The 23,884-nt window shown below is 53.9% G+C and overlaps 2 protein-coding genes across 6 annotated transcripts; both read left to right on the top strand.

Moving 5' to 3' along the window:
* Positions 1–1,391: 1,391 nt before the first annotated feature.
* PAFAH2 (platelet activating factor acetylhydrolase 2) lies at positions 1,392–6,698 on the top strand. 5 transcript variants are annotated; one of them, XM_074807193.1, is made up of 11 exons: positions 1,392–1,435; positions 2,360–2,465; positions 2,626–2,776; positions 2,995–3,091; positions 3,254–3,322; positions 3,440–3,554; positions 4,953–5,066; positions 5,518–5,609; positions 5,765–5,879; positions 6,003–6,100; positions 6,376–6,698. In XM_074807193.1, the coding sequence occupies exons 2-11, from the start codon at positions 2,376–2,378 to the stop codon at positions 6,680–6,682; spliced, it is 1,248 nt and encodes a 415-aa protein (XP_074663294.1). In that variant the 5' UTR covers positions 1,392–1,435; positions 2,360–2,375; the 3' UTR covers positions 6,683–6,698. The 5 variants fall into 5 exon arrangements, with proteins under 5 accessions (XP_074663294.1, XP_074663293.1, XP_074663296.1 ...); XM_074807192.1 differs by having other exon boundaries at positions 6,003–6,151; XM_074807195.1 differs by having other exon boundaries at positions 5,709–5,879.
* Positions 6,699–18,102: 11,404 nt separating this feature from the next.
* On the top strand, positions 18,103–22,538 carry STMN1 (stathmin 1). The gene is made up of 5 exons (XM_074807331.1): positions 18,103–18,165; positions 19,739–19,809; positions 20,553–20,725; positions 21,511–21,702; positions 22,043–22,538. Exons 2-5 carry the CDS (start codon positions 19,797–19,799, stop codon positions 22,109–22,111), a joined length of 447 nt encoding a protein of 148 aa, XP_074663432.1. The 5' UTR covers positions 18,103–18,165; positions 19,739–19,796; the 3' UTR covers positions 22,112–22,538.
* The last annotated feature ends 1,346 nt before the right edge of the window (positions 22,539–23,884 follow it).

Below are 23,884 nucleotides of genomic sequence, written 5' to 3'. Positions count from 1 at the left end.
ATCCCTCCCAAGAAAGCCCCGTAAAGGCCCCGTGAGCCCGGCATGGGGGCAACGTGGGCAGCAGCAAAGCCAACCAGCCCCCCAGTGCTCCCCCCGCGGCACCCACAGAACCGGGTCCCCAGGGAACCCTTCAGGGAACCCCTCAGCACTCGGTCAGAGGTGAGAGAGGGATGGCCCCGAGCAGCCTTGAGCAGCCCCCACCATCTCCGTCCAGGACCCCCTCTCTGGGGGCAGCTTTGTGGGGGTGCTGGGGGGGCTGAACCCCACCATGGGGAGCCAGGCGTGGGCTGGAACGGGCAGCACAGGCAGGTCGGGGCTCGCCTCTCCCACCCTGCCCCGGTATTCCCGGCCGTGCCAGCCGCCCTCCGCCCTGCCCCACCAGCCGGGCAAGCCAGGACGCGACCAGGCGCTGGATCCCGTCCATGGGTGTAACAACCCGGCCGGCCTCAGCCTGCAGGTGGACCGGCCTCTGGGCAGGATGGGTGCTCGGCATGGCGCAGGGTGCCACCAGCCCCAACTGGGCACCCCCGGGGCGGGGGGGGATGTACTGGTTGGGAATGGGTTGGGGTCCCCCTCTCCTTGCCCCAGCAGCCAGGTGGGACTCAGGGGACACACACACACACACAGCCCCGGGGTCCCATTCGGTGCCCAGCCCGTGCCTCAGTTTCCCCAGGGGACCACGCTGGGGAGCCCGGCGTGGGGCTGTGTGTGTGCGGCAGCTTGGTAGGGCCGTTTTTTACTAAATCTTTGGATATTTATTTGCCGGGCCCGGCCGGCTCAGCCCCGTGGGGAGTTAATCCCTGGCCGTGGAGGGGATTACCGCGGGCCCCGGCCGCTTTAGCTGCAGAAAGCGGATTAACCGAAGGACAGGGAACGTGGGGACCAGCAGCGGGAGCCCCGGGGCACCCCTGGGGCTCTGGGGGGGGTCATGGGGACAGTCCCCAGCCCCGGGGGGCAGGAACCCAGCTGGGGCGCAGACAGGGACAGGGCAGCCCCGGGGTCAGGGTGGACACCCCCCCACAGCCCCCCATAGAGGGACTGCGACTGCCATGGAGGGACTGGGGTTGTGCTCTGTGCTAGGGGGCACTGGGAGCTGTGGTTTTGCACTGGGGGCACTGGGAGCTGCATCTTGCATTGGTGGCACTGGGAGCTGTGATGTCGCACTGGTGGCACTGGGAGCTGTGATATTGCACTGGGGACACTGGGAGTTGCATCTTGCATTGGTGGCACTGGGAGCTGTGATGTCGCACTGGTGGCACTGGGAGCTGTGATGTTGCACTGGGGACACTGGGAGTTGCATCTTGCATTGGGGGCACTGGGAGTTGTGTCCTGTACTGGTGGTTACTGGGAGCTGTAGTCCATGTGCACGGGTGGCACTGGGAACTGTAGGGCAAGGTACACTGGTGCGTGCTGGGAGCTCTGACCCGGTGCACTGGTGAGGTCGGGGGGGGAGGTCGGGGGGGACTGGGGAGGGAGGGAGGGACTGGGCGAGACTGGGTGCTGGGAGCTGGGGGCACGGAGGGAAACTGGGACCGGGGGGAGCCCTGCGGCCTTGGGAGGAGCACTGGGAGCCGCAGGGGGAGCTGGTGGGGGGGTGGCACTGGGAGCTCTTGGGGAGCACTGGGAGCTGTGGGGGTAACTGAGGGCACTGGGAGCTGGGGGGAGCACTGGGAACTAGGATGGTAACTGGGAGCGCTGGGGAGAGCACTGGGGGCTGCGGAGAGGGCTCTGGGAGACGGGCACTGGGAAGCACTGGGATCTGTAGTTCAGCTGGGGATACTGGGAGGTGTAGTCCGGGGACCCAGTGCATACTGGGAGGTGCAGTCCCAGGCCAGGGCCATGCTGGGAGTTGTGGTTCTCCAGTCCCGGGGGCTGCTGGGAGCTGTAGTTCTGCACTGGGAGGGTGCAGGACTCTGTCCCCCCCGTGTCCTCTGTGACTCCCGAGGGTGCTCGGGGTCACCCCTGCACTGACCCCTCGCTCGCACCTCCCCGTACCACCCCAGCTCTGTGGTGTCTGCCTGTGCTGCCTCCCCCCAACCCTCAGCATCCCCATGGAGGGGGGGACAGGGATGCCCCACAGCAGGGGGGCCATGGGGCAGGTTCTGCTGAGCCCCCCCTGCCCCGTCAGGCACCGACCAGCCATTCAGCCCCACCATCCCGGGAGAGAAACTCCGGGGTTTCATCCCTGAGCAGCCCCGAGGGCCTTTTTGGGGGGGGGAATTGGGAACCTCGGGTGCTTTTTCTGTGCTGGGGGGATGCCCAAGGTCTGGGCAATGGGAGAGGGGTGGGGGAAGGAGGAGGGACCGAGTCGGGGTCCCCCAGGCAGGGGACGGATGCTGACCCTGTGCCTCTGCCGCAGGCTCGGCCGCAGCAGCATGGGGGGGACGCAGTCGCTGGCGCTGCCCCAGGGGAAGGGACCTCACCCCGTGGGCTGCGCGGATGTCATGGTGGGCCACACGCGGCAGGTACGGGACAGGGACAGGGATGGGGACAGGGACAGGCTTCCCCACACAGCAGGGTGGCTGCAGCCAGCTGGGTTTTGCAAGAGCTGAGCTCACCGAGGACATGGCCGCCGCTGCTCTGTGCTGTCCCCAAAGTGTCCCCCCTGTCCCCTTTCTCCCCCAGGGGCTCTTCCTTCGGCTCTTCTACCCCTGCCTGCCCCGGGCAGGGGCTGAGCGGCCGCTCTGGATCCCGCGCTATGAGTACTGCGGCGGGCTGGCCGACTTCGCCCTCCTCAGCCGCCGCTGGTGCGCACCCCTGCTCAGCGTCGCCATCGGTGAGGGGGTGGCAGGCACCACATCCCCCATCCTGGGTGCTCCCCCCAGTCCTCAGGGACCCACTCCCTTAGCGGGGTTCAAGGCCACCAAGCCCTGTGCTTGGGGCAGCTGGGTGGGTGCTACAGGCAGAGATGGAGCTGAGCAGGGACCTGCCGTGGCAGCAGCACCCCACTGCCCGTGTCCCCCCTTTTCCTGGGGGGGTTTCTCTTCCCCGCAGGCTCCTGCAGAGTGCCGGTGAGCTGGAAGGGGCCGTTCAAGCCCTGCAGCAGCGGGTACCCACTGATCATCTTCTCCCACGGCCTGGGAGCCTTTCGGTAGGATGAGCCCTGAGCGGGGCTGGGGGTGCTGAGCCCCTGCTCAAGGCCAGAGCTGGGATGGGGACGTGGGTGTCCCGGGCCCCCCATGGCCCCGCTCAGAGCTGCCTTGTGTTGGCAGCACTGCCCTGACCCCGCTCCCCTTCCCTGGCTCCCTTGCAGGAGCCTGTACTCCTCGGTCTGCTCGGAGCTGGCGTCCTGGGGCTTCGTGGTGGCGGCGCTGGAGCACAGGTGGGTGCCCCGGGACCCACCGAATTTGGCAGCTGTGACAGGGGCTGGCAGGGCATCGCGCCCCGGGGAGCTGCCGGTACCTCTGCGACATGGTTCCCTGCCCTCCTCCCTCTGCAGGGACCATTCTGCCTCCGTGACTTATTTCTGCCCAGCGGAGGCTGGGAGAGAGGAGTGGATCCCCTACCAACGGGTGCCCCAAGGGCAGAAGGAGTTTTATTTCCGAAACAAACAGGTACCAGAGCAGGGGATTAAGGGTGGGCAACCCGGGAGGCGTGAAATCCCTCGTGCAAGCCGAGCTGGCCCCCCATCCCTGGGGTCTTCATCTCCTCCCCCTCCCAAACACGTACTGCCATAATGCTGGCGCTGAGCTTTTTCCTTGCAAGTGGAGAAAAATCTGTTCAACCTGTTTATCTCTGTTTCATGAGGTTCCCTCTGTCCAGCTCCAGCTGATACCCAGCAGGAGCTGGGCTGGGCTTTGCCATGTCCCCCCATGCTTAATGTCACCCGCACCCCGGGGACAAACGGGCTTTCTGCCCAGCCCAGCGCCGCGGGCTGGCAGGGCTCCGGACCGGCTGCTGGGTTTGTTCATGCTTTGATTTTTGTCTCCCCGGGATTATCCCAGACAGCTGCTTGCTGGGGAGCAAGCTTTCCTGCTGAGCCTGGTTCCCCCCTGCTTGTTTCTGCCTCGTTTAAAAGGACAACATCGAGTCAAGATTTGTCATAGAAAAGCTCTCTAGGAAACGTAGTGGTTGGAGGTGCTTTTGGCAGTCTTAAATCACCTCCCAGCCTCTTATTTTTGTGTATGCTCTGTCTCATGGCACACTGCACAAACAAGGGAAACAATTTTCCTACAAAGATGAACCCGTGAGCATAAATGTTGAGGATGAATGACAAATAAATTATAAATAGAGGGAAATGGTTGCCAGGTCAGCCTCAGTTACGGCATCTTCTGTGTTGGAGGGAGCAGGGAGGAGCAGAGAGAGGTTTTCATCTGAGTTTTTTGTCACTTGTCGCCTCGGGGAAAGGTCTTTAAATGTGCACGGCCAGCAGCATTTGTGTCCTCAGGGGAGCAGAGGACGTAGTCCAAAAGTGGCTCCAGGTCAGGGCTTCCTCCCCCTGAATCGGCGGTTTGGGCTTTTGAGCTGCTCCTGGATGGAGCCCCCGGGCTGGGTTTCAGGGTGATGTCCAGGTTTGCTCCCGGCAGCTGGGGTGGGACGAGGGTTCTGGGCTCCCCGCGGGTGTTTGCACCGGCGGATGGCTCCGGCAGGCTTGGCCGGGGGTCAGCTGGCGAGGAAACCAGGTTCTCCCTCCTCTGCACACCCCGCTGCCTCCTCCCCGGAGCAGAGGTCTTTTGCTCATCTCCAGCTGTCTGTGCTATCAGATAAACCGAATTAAAAACAAACAAAAAAAGAAACCATTCCAATAAATTCACTGCATCCCTGCAGGAGCCACTGCGGTGCAGCCTCTCACTCCTTTTTTGTTTGCCGTAATTCAGGGAAAGCCCCGTCGGGTCTAAGCGCTGCGGTTTTGGAGGGACGAGTGTGGGTGGATGTTGGGGGGAGGATCTGGCCCCAGATTTGTGGGGTGGAGGAGCTGGATTAACCAGGGAAGGGGCAACTCTCCCTCCCAGGTTCATCAGAGAGCGGAGGAATGCGTTCGAGCGCTCCAGCTCTTCAAGGACATCAGCAGTGGTAAATCTGTCCCGAACGTCCTTCACCAGGACTTTGATCTCTCCGTGCTGAAGGTATCTGGGTCTGCCTGTGCGGAAGAACCAGCCAAGAGGATCGTTTGGCTGATGGGGGGGTCCGGGTGCCCTTTGCTGGCAGGATCAGTCCTTGTTGCATGAGACTCTTCCTCCAGGGACAAGCAGGGTCTGTGCAGAGCCACAGCTTTCCATGTTTTGGCTTCTTGGTGCCTCTCTTCTCCTTACTCTCCTCTGTGTATCTTTTTTTTCTCCCCGGTGCATTCTTCTACATCTCAGCTTCTTGGTGCTTCTCTTCTCCTTTTTCTCCGCCGTGCATGCCGGGGAAGCCAGATCCCGTTGCACCAGTGGTCAAAACAGGACACAATGACCCTTGCAGAGGGCAGAGCAGTGGGGCTTTGCTGATCTTCTTTTCTTGGCTTTTTCTTCCCTAATTAGGGACCTTCTGCAGCGAGTTTTGAACACAGGCTCCTCAGCCTTCTCCTTTTTGCAGGACAGCGTTGACCTGACCAAAGTCGCCGTCATGGGCCATTCCTTCGGCGGGGTGACAGCAGTGCTGGCCTTGGTGAAAGAGCCCGGTTTCAGGTAAGCTGCAGCGGGGGAAGCTCTGGGGCCACGTGGCTCATCCCGGTGGGAAGGGAAGCCGTGGTGTGGGAAGCAGCGCCGGTGTCTGTCCTGCTGCAGTTGTGCAGTGGCTCTCGATGCCTGGATGTTCCCCCTGGAGAACTCACTGTACCCAGAGGTGCCCAAGCCCGTGCTCTTCATCAACACCGAGAAGTTCCAGACGCCAGAAAGTGTTGCCAAAATGAAGAGGTTGAGCTCCAGAAACAGCCAGACGAAGATTATAACCATCCTGTGAGTCAGGGGCTGGGGGAAGCCACCCACCAGTTCCCTGTTCCTGGGAGCACCTACGAGCTGTGTCCCAGCAGGAGGATCTCTCCCCAGCTCCCACTGAAGCAGATCCCTTCCTTGTCCCAGGGGATCCGTGCACCAGAGCCAGACCGACTTTGCCTTTCTCACCGGGAAGCTTATCAACCGCATCTTCAGCGCGAGGGGGACCCTCGACCCCTACAAGGGTCTGGACATCACCAGCAGGGCTGCTCTGGCCTTCCTGCAAAGGCATCTCCGTACGGCGTGGGGTGGAGGGCGCGTTGGCCAGGGGCTCGGGAGGGCACGGGAGCTCCCGCGCTTGCAGGGGGCTGCGGGGCGGCCGCTGCCTCCCTGGGCTTGGGTTTGGTGCTTCCCATCCCGCTGCACAAAGCAAAGGGGTCTGGTGGCTGCTTCTCCTTTACACCTGGAGCTGGGCTGATTATTTCTGTAGTAACCCCATCACCATCTCTGCCCCGTGCAGACCTGGAAGAGGATTTCGATCAGTGGGACAACCTCCTCGAAGGCATCGGAGACTCGGTTATTCCAGAAGCACCATTCTGCCGTTCCAACCTGTAGCCTGCTCCGAGGTCGCTGGTGGGAGCTGGGTACCAGGAAAGCGGCTGCTTCTTGTCCAGAATGAGCCGTGCAGGAGCCAACAAGGGCAGGAGGATCCATGGGGAGAGCAGAACCTGGGGACCATGCTCGTAGGACATCTGGTGGCCGGGGTGCTGGGGGAGCGTGCCAGGAGAGCCCTCCCTGCAGTGAGGGCTGCAGAGCCAAGCGAATAAAATCCCCGGGGACAAAGATGGAGTTGGCTGTCACTTGAGCCCGAGGTGACACCCCGCTTGCACGCAGGGGGTAGGTGGGCATCGATCCCTCGCTGGGCCTGGCTGGATCTGCTGCAGCTGTGGCACATCTGGCAGGAGGAGGCAGCGGGGTCGTTTGCAGTGGGTTGGGGGCAGTTCAACCACGGCCAGAAGAACCAGTGGCATCGGGGCTCCAAGCACAAAGGTAACGACAATCTTATTGTCATCCTGGAAAGCTGGCCAGATTGCTGCTTCCACACCTAAAATTTGGGGGAAGAAGAAAGAGGATGGTTTTAGACAAGGGCCTGGCTGGGATTATCTCTGAGCACCCCAACAGCACAGGGATGTGAAATGGGGACTGAGATCTGCCCAGGGATGGAAGGAAAAGAGCCCAACCTGGTTTTGTAGCGTGAAGAGCGACGCTGCTGCAAACAGGCACATGCTGGCCGTGGGAATAAGGCGCTTCGGAATTACCTCCGGCACATTCCTGGGTAAACCCCAGAGATGTTAGAGCAAGGGTGCGTTTTAAGGGGGGGTCTGATCCTCAGCCATCCCGAAGCAGGGCTGAAGCCAAGCGGAGCTGCGTGGATTTACCCCACCGGAGACCCTCACCAGGGCCCTCAGCGCTGCGGCGGGAGAGGCGGCAGGTGACCCTGGACACGGCGCCTCGGCAGCTGCTGGGGACATCCGGGCTCCTGGCACAGGAGCTGCTTTTGCATTGTCCCCACCTCCACAATCTTGCGAGGGGACGGCAGTGGCGGCCCTGGCTTTGCTTCACCTCCTACCATCGCAGAGAGAAGCTGCTGCAGATGACAGCACCCGGGGCCGCGCGGAGGCAGGATTTACTGGGGTGCTGAGCTGGAGGAGAGGGGCCTTTGGGTGGCACCTGCTATTCCTTACCCAGTGACAGCGGGTGACACGGGTGCCAGCAATGCCCTTCTCCCAGGGGAAAAAAGGGGAAGGGAAAAACAGCATCTCTGCCGGTGCTCGAGTTGTTTGTGTCACCGTGACGGCCACGTCCTCGCCTCGCTGGTGGCCCCCTGGCCCCTCTTAATCAAGGGCAAGTCCTAGGGCTGAGGATGCTGCGGGATGGCCTCGGGGGGAAGGCACAGTGCTGCGCAGAAGCAGGGGACATCTTTCAACATCTCCTCTGCTCTCCAGTGACACAAAGGACTGATGTGAACAGCACCACAAGGCCCTGGTGCTTTTGAGGCTTCCAGATTTTTCTTTTTTAAATTGTTTTACACCTAAAACACCATTTCTAGCCTTAGGAGCAGGCTGGGGTGTGACAACGCAGGGAGCCTCAGGACCGCTCTGCTGAGATGCTGAGGGTGGGTGGGGGACATTCAAGGTCGATGTATGCAATGGATCGTGTGGGGGAGCCGGGGGGGGCGGACAGAGCCCGTCAGGTTTTAACAGTGAGAGACAGTGACTGGTGCAGAAATCAAATCCCATTTTCCTCCCCGAATTAGCACGGCCAGCAATCTGCGCTGGCAGCTACAGGGGAGCAGCTCGGCCATGGCTCCAGCCCGGCACAGCTGAGGCAGGCTATAAATTCTGCAAGACTCTTATGTAAAGGCTTTCGGGGAAGGGGGTGGCAGAAACCGACTTGTGCTCAGAGGGTGACTGTGACATTCATTAACCCTTCGGTTCACAGAAAGCCGCTTATTCCCACCGCCAGTGCCCGTGGGGCTGGGGGAACGGGGAAGTGGGCGGAGGTCCTTCTGCCTGGCCCTGCATCCCTTTGGTCCCCGCTCCAGAGCTGGCCTCTGCACCCGCGACCACATTCCCAATTTTCTGAACCCTCCAAAAGAAAGAGGAGAGTTCAAAAAAGCCCAGGGGTCACTTGGGCAGGGCAGACACCCTCTTTCCTCCGCTCCATCCGCCCCTTTCTGCTCTCTGTGGGATGTAGTGCTGCAGGAGCCCTCTCTGAGCATTTTCCTACTTCACTGACTCGATGCATCTGCTTTAAAATCCAGCCCGGAGCCATCTCTGCAGTCAGGCTCCCCTTGCAAGCAGCGCTTTCCTCCAGATCCCCATTACATGCTCCAGCCTTGAGGCCGGAGGCAGCGTGCACAAAAGATGTGGCACAAATCCCCAGTGTAGCATGCGAGGAAGGTGTTTTCCCCCCATCACAGCTCGCTTGGATTGCTTCACAGGGCCTCAGAGGTCAGAAGGGGCTGGGACAGCTCTGCTGGAGGCAGAATTTCCCAGGCCAGCCACAGGCAGGGACAGGGCATCGTTCCCTGCCACCTGCCCAGGCCAGCGACAAGAGGGGAGAGCCTTTGGGGTGGCCTGGGCTGCTCCAGTCTTGCCTGTGCCACACTGGAAGGTTTTCTGGCAAAAAGCAGGATTTAGGGATTAGCCTGGTATGCGATCTGCCACAGCAGCCCACTGCCACCAGCTCTTGGTTGCTGTGTCCTTACAACGCAGAGGTTTGGGGCTGAATGTGAACTAGCTGGGGTTTATATCCATAAATCCCCCGTGTTTTATCCACAGAGGGATTTTGCTTTTCAGGGATGCGGGAAGGAAACACCGACCCCGTTAGGTTGAGGGGGTTGGCAGCCCGGCCATCCCCTGCCCTGGAGGGTTGTGCATTGGGAAGAGTTCACTTCCAGCCAAGCATTTCAATGTGTCTGATCTGCTTTAATATTCAAACTGGTGGCTTTAAAAATAAAAAAACCCACCACGCTGCCCATTTATATTCCCCTCACAGCTGTGCTTGCAGCATGGCTGGGGTATGAATGGACACATTCCTCTTACCCACGGCTTATCTCCGCAGAGCAACCTCCGCTCTCCGACCGGCTTCGGCTTCAAAGCTTTCCCCTCTCCAGACTCGGGGCTGAAATCCGACAGTGTCAGCACAGACCCGGCTTGGAGCTTTTCGTATATTAGAGCTGAGAGTCGTCTTCTCATCCTCCCCACCCCCAGCTCGTCCTGCCTGTGGCTGCCTCCCTCCTGGGAAGCCCCTTCCAGCCAGCAGATCCCTCCCCATCCCGCTGCACATCCATGCAGCAAACTGGAGTTACCAGCTCCAGCCTGCTGCAGCATTCTCTGCCGCTTACAAAAAAACTCATTTACTCAATTGAAGCTTCCCTGTTGATTTAATTAATGCAAATTGAGACATGTGTTAAAACCTCCTTGTAATTACCGTAACACTTACTGTCGTGTTGTTTTTTTTTTTTTCCTTTTTCTTGTAATTTTCTTGTATTTTTATGGAAAATAGTAAGGCCTGGATTCACAACAGCTTATAAAGGTCCACGGCCCTGCAAGCTGAGCCCAGTGCGTGCTGTGAGAACCGGACGAGCTCTGGTAGAGGAGCTCGGTGCCCAGCCGTGGGCTGCGATACCAGCCCCGAAGACCAGCGTGGATGCAGGCACAGGGCTGACCCTGCTCCTAACCCAAACCCGGGCAGCACCCTCTTGAGCAGAGTTCCTTAGATTCCTTTGATCGGTGAGTATATGCTTGTTTTTACGTTGATTTTTCTACTGACAAATCGAAACTTTTCTCTGGGTGAAGTTCTGAAAAAAAATCGAGGTTCTTAATCTCCAATGCGATTTGTTATCATCTAATGCATCGGCTTCCAGGCTGCCTTGAGCTGAAAACCCCGGATGCTCGCAGTCACGAGGGATTCAGCTCAACTTTGTCATCTTCCCAAGCACCAGGTCCTCCCACGCTGGGTTACCAGGGCTGGGATCCAGCGCAGGGCACGTGCTTGCTGGCTTCGAGGCGCAATGCTGCGGGGCTGGCCTGCAGGCGCAATGCTTGCCGGAGTTCTCTGGCCTTCGAAATGCAATACCATGGACCAAGAGGGCTCCTGTTCTCTCAGCCAGCAGCATCGAGGGTATTTTGAGGGCACAACTGGGTTTTTTGGCAGTTTTCACTCTGTAGCAGAAGCCCCATTTCAGGCTGGAGTGGTCTCTTGCTGACCCTAGAGATGATTCCCAAATAAACAGGGGAAACTGAGAAGGGGAATTGAGGCACTGGAGTACAGAAGAAGCTGTGTGAGGTCTCTCTAGTTCCAGGCTAACCTGAAAAAGCCCTTGAAATAGATTTGAAGGGGTTTTTTTGGTTAATATCCAGATTTCCCCCAATTTAGGAAGGACAGGCTGAGCTCAGCCCCATGGACGCTGGGTTGTCCTTTGCACCTGAGCGCGGTGGTGGGGGAGAGCAGGGAGCTGCACGAGGTGGGGACCCCAAATGTCCCCCACATCCTTTTTTAACCCTTTGGCTTACGTCTTCACCCCGGACTGGGGTGCAGGGAGGTGCTGAGACTGTCAATACCCCTCCCTGGGTGACACGGTGGCACCGGAACACCCCAACCCAGCAGCTTCAGGGTGCCTTCGTCTCCTCGTGTTGATAGCAGCTCTCTAATGACGTTCATCATGCAAGGTCTGGGTTGGTTTTTTGTGTGTGTTTGGGTTTTTTTAATTAAAATGAAGCACTTAGGTTGGCAATCACAACATAAGAATGTCTTTCTGGATATTGATTTTAGCGTAGGGCAGCATTTTGCTGGTTTATTGCATAAAAGACAGAAATGTGGTTTTCCTCCAGAAAGGCTGGCTTTGTTTGCCTGTTCTCACAGCTGCAGAGGATGTGTCTGGTCTTTTTTCTTTTAATATATATATTGATCTATTATGAACTCAAATTAGTAGGGGAAAAGGGATCAAACAGCACTGAGCAAGTGTTAAGTACAGGTATTGTTTCCATGCTGAGCTATTACAGGCAGTGGGTGAAGAGACAGAGGGATGGAGCAGGAATTAACCCATTTTGATGCAGAATTGTCGGTGGAGGTGGGAGGGGAACTGTTTATTGTCCTGAGAGGATCTAAAGTGTGAAAGCATAAATTTGGACCTCCTGGTCAGACTCAAGTCGAAAGGTGCCATAAAAAAAAAATCCCCAGGCTTGTTTCCTTGGCTCACAAATCCTGTGGGAAGAGGCATGTTTTATTCTGCCCATGGTGTCTGACATGTCATCCATAACCAGCACCTATAGATATTGCCACAGAAAGTGAGCTGTGGCTGTTGCACTGGGCAGGTCAAGACATCCTGCGTTACCTGAGCGTGGGGTTGGATGCAAGGAGGGGCGGGGGGATGCTTCAAAGTCCTGCCTTTTGATCTGGATGCACTTCAGAATTGCAAACTCACCCGCTCCCCAGGCAGCAGATCTCTGAAAAATAAGTAAAACCTGTTACCGTTTGGCTGCGCACCAATTTTGACAGTGAAACAGCTTTGATAGCAAACGGCCTGAGAGCTCTGCATTGAGCATTATTTTCAGATTTGCTCCTAGTGGGAACAGGCTCAGTCTGGGGGCCGTTACAAGCTGATTCGTACTGTTTATTTGACATAGGAGAAGTCATATTCCTTTAAGAGGATTTCCATCCCTGAACTCCTCCCATCGTGACACTTCCAAGCTACATTTTGTCTTGAAAGGGTGGGAGTATTTTTAACTATATCACGCCAGGGAAGTATTAATAGCACAATAGGCTTGCTGAGCTGCTGGTAGAGCTGAATCCATATTTTAAATTCAAGGAACTAATTAGGAACTGGGGAATAATTAGTGCTATACCCAGCTTTTCTTTCCCCCCACTTCGTTTTCAAAGAGCCAAAGCAAATGTCTTTACTGGAATTTTCTATGGCTGCTGAATATTTTATGGCTTTGCTATGCATTGCTATTCCATGTGGTTGTCAAAATCACGCTGTCTCCTTTGCTCTATCCCAGCTGAAATGGCTGACTCTGACACTTTTGAAATCTAATTAGTGCATCTCCTGTTGGCTCACATGCAAAAAAAAAAAAAAACACCAAGCCCATAAACCCTTTCTTCGTGCTTCTCTCCCAGCCACTCGCTATCGCTGGGTGATGCAGCTCTGTGCAGCGTAGTTATTTTTGAACCCTCAGCAGTGAGTTGTTTACGGGCTTCCTTGAATAGCAAAGCTCATGGTGCTCCATATGGGAAATGCAAATTTGTGGTCTCCGCTTGGGAGCAGAAAGGGAAAAGCAGGGAGGATGCAGAGAAATGGGTCGAGGCTCCCAGCTCGGTTCGGAGCTGGGGGAGCAAGGAGGGGGGGGAAGCAGTGTGAGGAGCCCTCCAGGTCAGCTTTCAGTGCGTGTTTCTGGACGTAGCGGAGGTGGGAGCCAGCATCCACGCAGCTCTGTCCTTACGTTTGGCAGGTAGCTCCCAGGGGAGCACAACTGCACCTTAGTGTCTTGGAGGATCTGCTGGTGCCGTGAAGAAAACAACCAGTTCTGAAATTGTACCCGCTGTTGGGAGCGTCTGTGATAGCTCTCCCTGGTGTGAAGTCTCTGGTCTCTAATAATAGTTGGGCTTGTGTTGAAGCCTTTTCCTCACTCCTGCCTCTCCCCAGCCATCTGTTTTCAAGAAACTTGTGGAATTCGTGTCACTGAGCTCTTATCCATATTTATCGGAGGGGCAGAGACTGGCTCACAAAGCTAGAAGCTGGGAGAGAATTCAGAGATACAGAAGTAGTTTGATCATGTAAAATCTCATTTTCTTAGGAAACAAAGAATGAAAAACATGCCAGAAGATCTACCAGCAGGCTGGGAAGGGAATTCTGCTGTTCCTTTGCCCAGGCTGGATCAAAGGCAGACCTCACTATTTAGGACAAAGACCAGACCTCGTTCAGCATCCTGGTTGCAGCCAGGATGAAGGTGCCTGTGTGTGGGTACCACAGCCACTGCCATTACTTTAGGGTCTGTCACTGTTTCAGTGTGTTGGAGAATTTTTTTCCAAGGGCAGCAGAGTGCTTGTGGGGCCTTTGTCTTTAGTTCATTAGAATCTTACATTATTTTTCTACTCTAGAGCCTTGTCAGCCCTCATCACCATAGTATTTGGATATCATGCAATACAAATGCAATCCTATGACTGCATTTGAAGAGGTGAGTATGACATTTCAGGGTTATATTGCCCCAATATCAAAGCAATTAATTTATATTTTCATCTCTCTTGCTGCAGGCGCAATCACCATCTGTGGTGAGTGCTTTTACTTGCCTCGTTTTACGGAGGAATTAAGTGAGTTCGAGTGAATTTCTCAAAAAACAAATTAGCAATCGAAGCCAGGCACCCTGTCTGATTTGAAAAAAATTAAATCATTTCCAACAGCACATTGGCAAGTGCAAATTTGTTCCGAAGGGAACATTTTCTTAATGGTGTTTTTCAGCATAAATATAGTATCAGCCTAAACACCTCCAGTAAACAAATATCAATTACCTTAAACATTTCTTGCCTGTGGAAGAGCTTTCGTTGTGGGGGAGACACTCCCTAAAAGTCTTGTTTTGTTCTTCAATTCCATGAACTCCTTGGCTGCATTTGGATTAAAATGTATTTTTATCCGAAGATCAGTGAGACCTTTGCAGCCACTAATTTTCCTTCGAGGCCTTTGTCGGGCAGCAGCATGTCAGTACAGCCAGCGTGAAGATGGGGAGGCTGCAGCGTGGGGAAAGATTTGCTGAAGGTTAATACAAAGAATGAGAAACATGGATAGAAAGAAATCTTGTAGCCCTTCTCTCCACCTCTGAGAACAAGTTTCTTTTGAATTACTGTCTCCTCTAGCAGGTTATTTATTAAATCACTTAAACTGATTGACTCGGGTCAAACAGTACATTGAATTTCTAGTTTTAAAATGAACTTTGCTAATGCAGTGACTGTTACCAAATACTTGCTAATATTACTTACCAAGGTGCTTTAAAACATTCTCTGATTAACAAATAAGCTGTCAGTCCATCTACCACGAGTGCTTAAGGGTGGCAATTTAATACTCAGAAAGCACATTTTCTTATTGGAGATTAAATATTTTTGCAAGTTAAAAGAGCTGCCGTGGGCTGAGTTGTCACCTAATTATGTCAGTCTCTTTGTGGGATATTTTGATAAGCACATCAGAGGAGACGCTTTAATCTTTATGCTAAATCTGATCACATCACGTCCCAAATTCACACGTACAAGGAGTCTTCCCGATGAGACTCATGTGTCTCACTGAGAGCAGAGCGTGGTGATCCCAAGCCGAGGGGCCTCGTGTTTTGTCTGTGCTGAGAACCAGCCCCCCTTCAGCAACCGTGGCTGCGAGCTGCACGAGGGCAACAACTTCAAGTGGGTGCAGCTATCGCTGGCTCCGATGCGTCGTAGCCACTGACCCCGAGAGTAGATCGTACTCCTAATTTTTAAAGCCTTTGTCCCATTCTACTCTGGGAATATCTTCTGCAGGTTCTGCTGTGGTGCTTTATTTTCCTCAAGATGCACAAATTCATCTGGCTGCTGTAGTTAGATTTGGGCTTGAAGCGGTATCTTCCTTCTCAAACCCTGTTTTGGGGCTAAATAGTGACATATTGGAGGAAATTTCTCGTGCTGCTGCTTGCTCTTTTTTTTTTTGAAAAACTGTAATTACAGCAAAAAGCTTTTGTTGGTGATAAGGAATCCAGTAGACGGAAACTACTACAGCCACATGCTGCTAGGCTCGTCGAAAGAAGAGTCTGTTTAGAATCGCAGTAAATGTGTCAATAAACACAAATCAAATGCAAATTAAATAAAAGCTTTCCATATACTCCATTCTCCTTGAGATCAGACAAAAATAAATGCCACATAAACAAATGGGTTTTATGAAATATTCCAAAAATAAACCCACTCTTGCAACGAGGCCAAAAATGAGATCGTCTCCATGCCTTTCCAGCTGCTAAGAGCTGTTGTTTCTCTTTGTATCACAATAATACTCAAAGATTTTGGTTTAAATGGAAACCAGTTGTGGCAGGTGTTGCAAAGGGGTGGCTCAACCTAAGTGACACGGCGTGGAAGGTGCCAGAGCTGAGAACAGATCCTGAATCTGGTTCCCAGCTCCGTGCTTCTCATCAGTAAACTGTGTTGCCTCTTACATAGGAGAGTTCTTACCTGAAAAAAATGGTTTTGGCTTTAAAGCCAATCTGCGAAGGAAGGTAAGTTACATTCAGGTCTTTTTTTTTTTTTTCTTTCTTTTTTTTTTTTTTTTCCCTGTGAGAAGCCCAGGAAATAAGATGGAAAGCGCTGAGAACAGACCCTGCATGACTCGTAGATTTATCTCAGCCTGCATCCCTTCTTCAAAAGCGGTAAATGATATTTCATCATCATCTCTCCAGGGGGTAAGGGCTGACTAAAGGCAGTCACACAGGTACCAGACAAAAAGCCCTGAGCCCAGGAAGCCTTGTTTCCTCTGGGAAATCCTGAGATCATCCCAGGATAAGCTCATTGATTTTACTAAAAAGCATTAATATTAAAGCATCCAACACACTGTTGATCGACATGGATGATAATTAATAAATGATAAAGTAAAACACAGGCTGATGGCATAGTCTCTTGGCTGCTTTGTTTTCCAGCAACATTTGATGCAATTTAATCCAAGCACTCAAGATGTTTCATTTAAAAACACGCGTGTTGTATGTGGTATCTACGCACATACCGCTGGTGTTGAGCCAGGAACCCCGCGATTGTACCAGGCGTGAGCCTGAAGGGCCAAGCAAACCATTTTGAATCTGAAATCCCTTCAATCCCACAAAAAGGTTCTACCATGCTGCTGGAAAATGGCTCTTCCCATGCCCAGCGAGCCGCTCCGGCAGAAAACCTCTCCCAATTCTAGCAGCTCAGCGCCTGGATGTGGTTTCCATGGAAATAGACGTCAGATCAGCAAAAAACAGGGCAAGTGTTTAAAATAATCTCTGTTTTGAAAGCTTTATGCATTTCTGTCACAATATTAACCTTCCTCAAGGTGGGATGATTTTTTTTTTTTTTTTGGTGCAAAATCCTTGTTTTTTTAAGAGCGTGTACAACAAGGATGGGTCCCCTCAGAAAAGTCCTTTCTTTGGAATTTAGGGTACAGAGACTGCTGGGCTGGGCTTGCGTTGTAGCAGAAGATTTGTGCTGTTCTCCAGCCATCTGCCTTTTGTGCGTGTTGACTCTTGGTGTAACTCAGGTGACTGTAGCACGGAAACTACCACAGGAACGGTGCAGAAGTCATTCGTAGAGAGCATGTGAAATGCAGCCAGTTCATTTAAAGCACATTTGCGAGCGAACCACTTATCTACGCTTGGCAATAGCGTTATCTTGGGAAGGGAACTGCTCACAATGCAGCCCCAGGACGAGGACGGATCGTCTTTACACACCCATTACTGCGCAATCTGCATGAACGATGGCTCTTCTGGATGTGCTTTGGCTTGCTGGTGTCACCCCAAAGGAGAGGGTGGCCATGTGGCTGTCCCCCAAAACACACTGCCAGGGGCTGCGGGGCCAACGCATTGTCACACCCACAGATGCTCTTTGGGGTTGGCCTGTGGTGGCTCTGACCATGAGGTGACCAAAGGAACATGGTGATGGTGACCAAGAGCCCTGAGGTTATCATGGCCCTGAGATAACTGACTGGCCTCAGGGTGACCATGCCCTCAGGCAGGTGACCATGGCCCCAAGGTGACCGTGGCCCTAAGGTAAGCGGTGATGACCCTGAGGTGACCATGGTCCTGAGGTGACCAAGGGCCCTGAGGTAGGTGGCTGGGGCCCTGAGGTGACCAAAGGAACATGGTGGTCATCTTGATGGTGCCCAAGAGCCCTGAGCTTATTGTGGCCCTGATATAACTGACTAGCCCTGAGGTGACCATGCCCTCAGGCAGGTGACCATGGCTCTGAGGTGACCGTGGTCCTGAGGTGATCGAGAGCCCTGAGGCGACCATGGCCCCAAAGTAAGTGGCCATGGCCATGAGGTGACTGTGGCCCTGAGGTGACCAAGGGCCCTGAGGTAGGTGACCGTGGCTCTGAGGCGACCGTTGCCCTGAGGTAAGTGGCCATGGCCATGAGGTGACCATGGCTCTGAGGTGACCACAGCTCTGAGGTAAGTGGCCATGGCTCTGAGGTGACCATGGCCCTGAGGTAAGTGGCCATGGCTATGAGGTGACCGTGGCCCTGAGGCCAGTGCCCAGCCCCAAGGCGACCACCCGACCCACAGCTCCGTTCCTGCCAAACACCCCTGAGGGGCCGGACGACCCTGACCGAAGGAGGCCGCACCGAGGCCCCGCTCCTCCCCACCACCGGGGCGGGAGACAAAGGGAGTCCCACCGCCCTCCGGGCCCGGGCGCAGAGCGCGTCGTGGGGGGGCGCACGGCTCCGGGGCGGCCCGCGGAGACGAGAGGCGTCGCACCGAAGCCCCGCACCCTCCGCCCGGGCCCCGCCGGGCCGCGGGGGTCGCCGCCCCTCGCCTCCCCCGCCCGCCCCTGGCGGACTACGCGTCCCGGCATGCAACGGGCGGCGGGGCGGTGGGCGGGAAGGGGCGCGCGCCCCCCGCCTCGCTCTCGCCGCCGGCCCCCCGGCGGGCGGCACGTGCCGCCGCGCTCGGCCAATGGGGGCGGGGCGGGGCGGGTCACGTGCCTTTGTTTGGCGCTTTTGTGCGCGGCGGGGCGGGCGGGAGCGGAGTGTGGGGCTGGAGCGGCGGCGCGGGCAGGTGGGTGCGCGGCGGCGGGGCTGAGGAGCGGCGCGGCCCGCCTGGGATTGGGGTGGGTGTCCGTGATCCTTGGGGTGTCGAGAAGGCGGCGGGGAGCGAGACGGATCACAGAGGTCTGGGGGTCCTGTGGGGATGGGCGACGGTACCGCCGCGGAGGGGGGTCTGAGGATGGGTGTCAGGGTGAGGGGGGGCTGTTGGGGGCTCCGCAGCCGTTCGCGGGCGCTTCGGGAGGGGGTCCCCACGCCTGCTGCTTTTGTCCCTTCTCCTCGTGGGGGGTCGCGTCACCGCTCGCTTCTCGGGTGTCGCGGTGACAAAGGGAGGGGAGACAATGGGAGGGGGGGTGTCGTCCCTAGCCCCCCTCCCCAATCCCGGTGGGGAAAGGGGTGTCTATTGTCCGGGGAACGGGCGACCCTCTGTGAGGGGGCGACGCTCTGTGAGGGGCGACGCCCTACCCGCGGCAGCGGCGCCCCCTCCCCTCCCTGACAGGACCCCGCCATTGTTAGTGGGGAAGGGGCGGCGCCCGGGCGGCCGCGCCCCGACGCCATCGAGCTCGGGGACCCGCCGTTGAGCCCCGGGTGGTGGCGGTGGGGTGAGGGTCCACCCTTTCTCCCGTGAACCCCCCCCCTCCTTTTCACCCCGGGGTAGAGGCGGGGGCCCGCACCTGCGGCGGGAGGAGGGGGGGCGGCAGGTGCCCGGATGTTACCGTTGGCCCCGCCCCTCCCTCGAGCCCCCCGCGCGCGCCCGCGCGCGCTCCCTCTCTCCCTCCCCGGCGGTTTGAATTCGGTGCGGTCAGGAAGGCGCGTGCGGAGAGGGGGCGGGGCCTGCGCCCGGCCCTGCGACGGCCTCGGCGCTTATTGGTTGGCGGCGGGAGGGGCGGTACCGCTGGGGGCCGGGTGGGTGCGCGGTCCTAGCGCCGCCCGTCCGAGCGCGCACCCCACCCGGCCCCCGCTTCATCGTCGTGTAAAAAAAATGAAAATCCTTCTTTTGGGGTTTTTAGAGCGCTTTATGGCTTTTTTTTCTTTATTACATGCCTTTTTAACAAGGGATGCCGGGCGGTGGGCGGGCTCCCTATCTGTCGTGATGTGCAGCATCTGCTTCAGCTGCACAAATAAAATCGAATTTTAAATGAGCTCGATGCGCACATTTAAGGTCCTTTGGTAGCAGCAGGAGTCCTGGCTGTACTGTCCTTTTGTGCGCTGTATTTTAATTCAGGGAGCTATATCCGTTATGTGGAATATCAGTGAAATCCATAGCGCTGCATGCTGCTGAATTAATGGTGAAATGGGAGTCTTTGTTTGCATATCTTAATTATGGTGGCATAAAACAGACTGAAAATGCCTGGCTATACTGTTGTACACGCAGCTCCTGCAACACCAATAATAGAGAACCTTTCCGCTTGTTCCTAGCGATGTACATCAGCCTCAGCCCCCCAGACTGACTGGAATTACTGACTGCAGTAACCTACCTGTCTTTTGTTCAGGAGGTCTGATGATGCTTAGCAATTTTTATTAGGAGTTAGAAGAAATGAAATTCTTATACTTACTGTTCAAAGGCATGTCTCTTTGTTATCTAGGAATCCAACCGATTGAAATTCTCCCAGACTTGGCTTCTGGAGTCATATTTTCTTGGTCATGGCTACTTCTGGTATGTAGTATTATGTACTAAATGCTCTTGTGTCTTTTTTTTTGCTCTTCATTTCCTCAAATAATTAAAAAATCTAATATAGTAAAATAAACTGTCATCACCATGCTTTTTTCCCATCTCTAGGCTGCTTTGGAGAAGCTGTTAAAACCGGGTGCTTGTGAAAACATACCAAAAGCCCTCTCAGACTAGGCTGTTAGCAGATGGGCTTCAGCTCATCTGCATGCCATCTGCTCCGTTAACAGAACTGACTATCATCTAGACATCTTGGTGATCAAAACTGGTGTGCTGGTACAACTGACACCGTGCAGGGCTGACGTGCCTGTTCATAGGTGTTTGAAGGCAGAACGCTGGCTCACATATTTCTTTGAAAACTGGTTTCAGTTTTGGCTATGTCAGGTCGTAGGGGAACACCTTGAAACTCTTCCTCAGACTTGCTGTTGGAGAATTATTTTATTTTTATCAGTACTTCAAGTGAAAAAAAGAAACTTGTTTTCATGACCTTGAGTATTAAAGGCTAAAATAAAATGTCAGGTGCCTGGATAACGTAGTATCAAGGAAGAATTGCAAACAAAATTGCCTGCCACATTTTTGAATGGTGTTGCTGCTCCTTGAAACAAAACTATCAGCTCGGTCTCCTTAAGTGAGCTTTGTGGCATTGAATTTTTGAAGGCTCTTGTTCAAGTTACCTAAGCCAGTTCCTGGCTTAAAATACTGTTTGTTTGGGTTTTTTCCCATGTTCCTAGATATTCAAGTGAAGGAACTGGAAAAGCGTGCCTCTGGGCAGGCGTTTGAGCTGATACTCAGTCCCCGCTCAAAAGAAGCAGTCCCAGAATTCCCTCTTTCTCCCCCAAAGAAGAAGGATGTGTCATTGGAAGAGATTCAGAAGAAGTTGGAAGCAGCAGAAGAGAGACGTAAGGTAAATTTGAAGCAGCCTAAGTGAGCTCTGCTCAGCTAGTCTGTGCGAGTTGTGTGGGTGGTTTTTTTTTTTAAACTGCTGCTTGGGACAAGTGATCAGCAGTTTGTACTATGGTAAATGGAATATTCATTCAACTTTGGAATCTCTGGGGCTCTTACGAACCTTTGTTACAGTCTGCAAGGCCGTAGCTTTCTTCCCAAAGTGATCTTGAATGGGAGAAAATCTCTAGATGAGAGAGCATGCTTTTTCATGAAGCTGTTTTTTCTTGTCTTGATAACATCTAACAGATTCATTTTCTCCTAGAAAATGTAATGGTGGATCTGTAACAAGAAGGTTTGTGAATACAATGTCTGACTCGATGCAGAATCTTGCTGTTGAGGTGTAGCTGGGAGCCCCTGGCTGTGAAGAGGTTTAAGTGAAGTGCAGCCTCCTGTGAGACCTGAATCACAGTGATTCACCATTCTGAGAAGTGGGGGTCTTCTAGGAAAGATCTATCAATGTTAACATAAAAATCCATGTTCTTTTTTTCCAGAAAGATCCCATTTAACAACACTAGCAAGTAATGACAGAAACTTAACTTTCCTTGTAGTTCGCAATGGTGAAATACGGGTTATGTGGGTGGGGGCAGCACCAGGGAGCTCTGTCCTGCATCATGAAGTTACACTGCGCTCTGGTAAAATAGCAAAAAAAATCTTCTTCTCTTGGGAGTTGTGAGCGACTCGACTGTGGCTGTCTCTGTAGTTCATCCGTTTTATGTTCAAAGCCTGCGTCCTCTGTTTTGCTAGTCTCATGAAGCAGAAGTCTTGAAGCAGCTAGCTGAGAAGCGGGAGCATGAAAAAGAGGTGCTTCAGAAAGCAATTGAAGAAAACAACAACTTCAGCAAAATGGCAGAGGAGAAGCTGACCCACAAAATGGAAGCTAACAAAGAAAACCGTGAGGCACAAATGGCTGCTAAACTGGAACGCTTGAGGGAGAAGGTGGGTGTAGAGTCCCAGGGAGAGAGTTTATCCGTGCTCCAGACTGTGAAAACAGGCTAAATAAAGCCAAGTGAACATTCAAGCGAGGGGGGTGCTGTGAATAGATGGACATCCTTGGGAGTTCTGTAGTGGTCTTATCTTGAAAGATGATTAAATCTGCAAAAGACACTGCAGAAATCCTCCTCTTGGGGGAGGGGGGATGGATGGAGTTAGAGCAGCATCTCCCTTTCTCTTCTAAGGCTTCAGTAGCCCACCCGGGCTGGGGGGTGGGAACAAGCTGGGGCCTGCCCTGCCTCACTGCGCCGGGGCAGCTAACTGCTTCCCTGCTGTTGTCTTTCAGGACAAGCATATTGAAGAGGTTCGAAAGAACAAAGAAGGCAAAGACCCTGGTGAGGCCGAAACCGACTGACTTCATTCTGGAAACTGACTCTCCCCCTCCTCTAAATATCCAAAGACTGTACTGGCCAGTGGTTTTATCTTTGGTTTTGTTTTTTTTTAAGTTTCTAGAAACTGATGTAGAACTGTAAAATTAGATCCAAACTGTACACTTTCTTTGGGGGCTAGAGGGGAGACCTTACATGTTTCACTTTTTCTAAAGTGTTGTCTTTCCAGTGTAGCTATCTTCTTGTTGCATCCTTTTCTACTCCAGTGCGCTTGCTACTGGGTTGATGGCTAGTACTGTATCAGCTCTGTAAGACATTTGTGAAAGGAATATGTAGTATACTGTTCCATGCTGAATATCTGTTACACTTCAAAAATCTGACTGTCCCAGTCTGCTGAAATACTGCTGTAACTGAGTGACTAAATAAAGCTGCACAGTGCTGTTATCATGAGAATTACTTCTGAAAATGATGTGAGAAACAAAAGCGAGTTGGCTGAGGTCTGCAGCAGGCATCCTTGCGCGGTGTTGGGTGGAAAGGGCTGCAGCAGCACTTCTCCTTCCACCCATGGGCACGCTGCACGGCTGCCCTTCCCCTAGAGCGCACTCATTGTCTTAATTTTACAATCAGAGCTTTGTTTTGACACCTCAGCGGTCATCAGCTGTTGTGTGTGTCTGTTAAAAAGAGTTCAGAACCACCTCCCTGTGGATGCTGACACTTGAACAAACAAGTCCTTGTTACCACATGACTGATCTGAACCTTTTTTTTTTTTGGTAAAGGGTTTCTAGAAGATGACTCGTTGCTATTGAATGGTGACTTGTGTACCGCTTCCTGCCTAAAAGTCAGAAACCCGCTCTGTGCTGGGGTGGTGAGCCTGCCCCCATTGAAAATGCTGTTGTGGATAAGAATTGTTTTTGTTTTGGTGTCTGCTGCGGCTGTGTTGGGATGGTACACTGTGCCTCAGGGCGAGTCTGAAGATTAACTCCTGCCCACAACCAGATGTCTATCATCTTTGTTTTTTCTGGGGCGTGAGAAATAGATCCGACTGTACTTGTGCTCTGAGGGGAGATGCTTTTTAGGTGGATTGGGTAGAGTTGCTGTATTGTACAGGTGCCTTTAAAAAAAGAAAACCCAAACCCTCTAAGGGCAGCCACAGGTACTCGTGCTAAAGCTGCAGTTGGGGGGTGTGAGCAGCCCCCTAACCAGTATAAACACTGTGTTCTGAGCTGCTGGGCCGTCGTGAGCATGTTCCCTCGGTGTGGGGAAGCCGTGGCTTTCACAGCTTCTCTTGGCGTCAAACACTCAGTAGTATTGGTCTTGGTGAGGCACGCTTGGTCCTGTTCCTTTTGTGTCCGTGATCTTGAGGCTTGGCTGCCAGGTTTGTTCACAGGTTAACTCTGCATCTGGTGCTGCCCAGGTGACATGTTCTGAAGATGAAAAAACTAGTAGGGAATTTTTTTTTTAAGGGGCTGATTGAGTGCTGGACCACCTGACCTGTCTTCTGGGGCTTGCTAAGGAAGGAACCTCAGTTTAGAAAGCTCTTGTGTGTCACACTTAACCACTTCTGATTGCACCAGAGTTGTACTTAACCAAAAGCTGATATTGTGCTGTTTGAATGAAGGAAGAGCAGTGAGATAAAGCCAGGCTTGATGCCCTGAAAGGCTGGGATCAGATCTTTTCCGTGAAGGATTTCCAGAAGTGTTTTGATACTTCATCATTCAAGGTAAGAAAAACTGAACTTGTACCTGTTGGGGAGCAACCCCCCCCGTCTGCGGCGGGGGCATAGGGCAGGTTTGGGGTTT

Source organism: Strix aluco, chromosome 26 (assembly GCF_031877795.1).
Source record: "Strix aluco isolate bStrAlu1 chromosome 26, bStrAlu1.hap1, whole genome shotgun sequence".
NCBI classification, from domain to species: domain Eukaryota; kingdom Metazoa; phylum Chordata; class Aves; order Strigiformes; family Strigidae; genus Strix; species Strix aluco.
The sequence above is the reverse complement of the archived record's forward strand: the minus strand, read 5'-3'. Positions and strand labels throughout refer to the sequence as shown.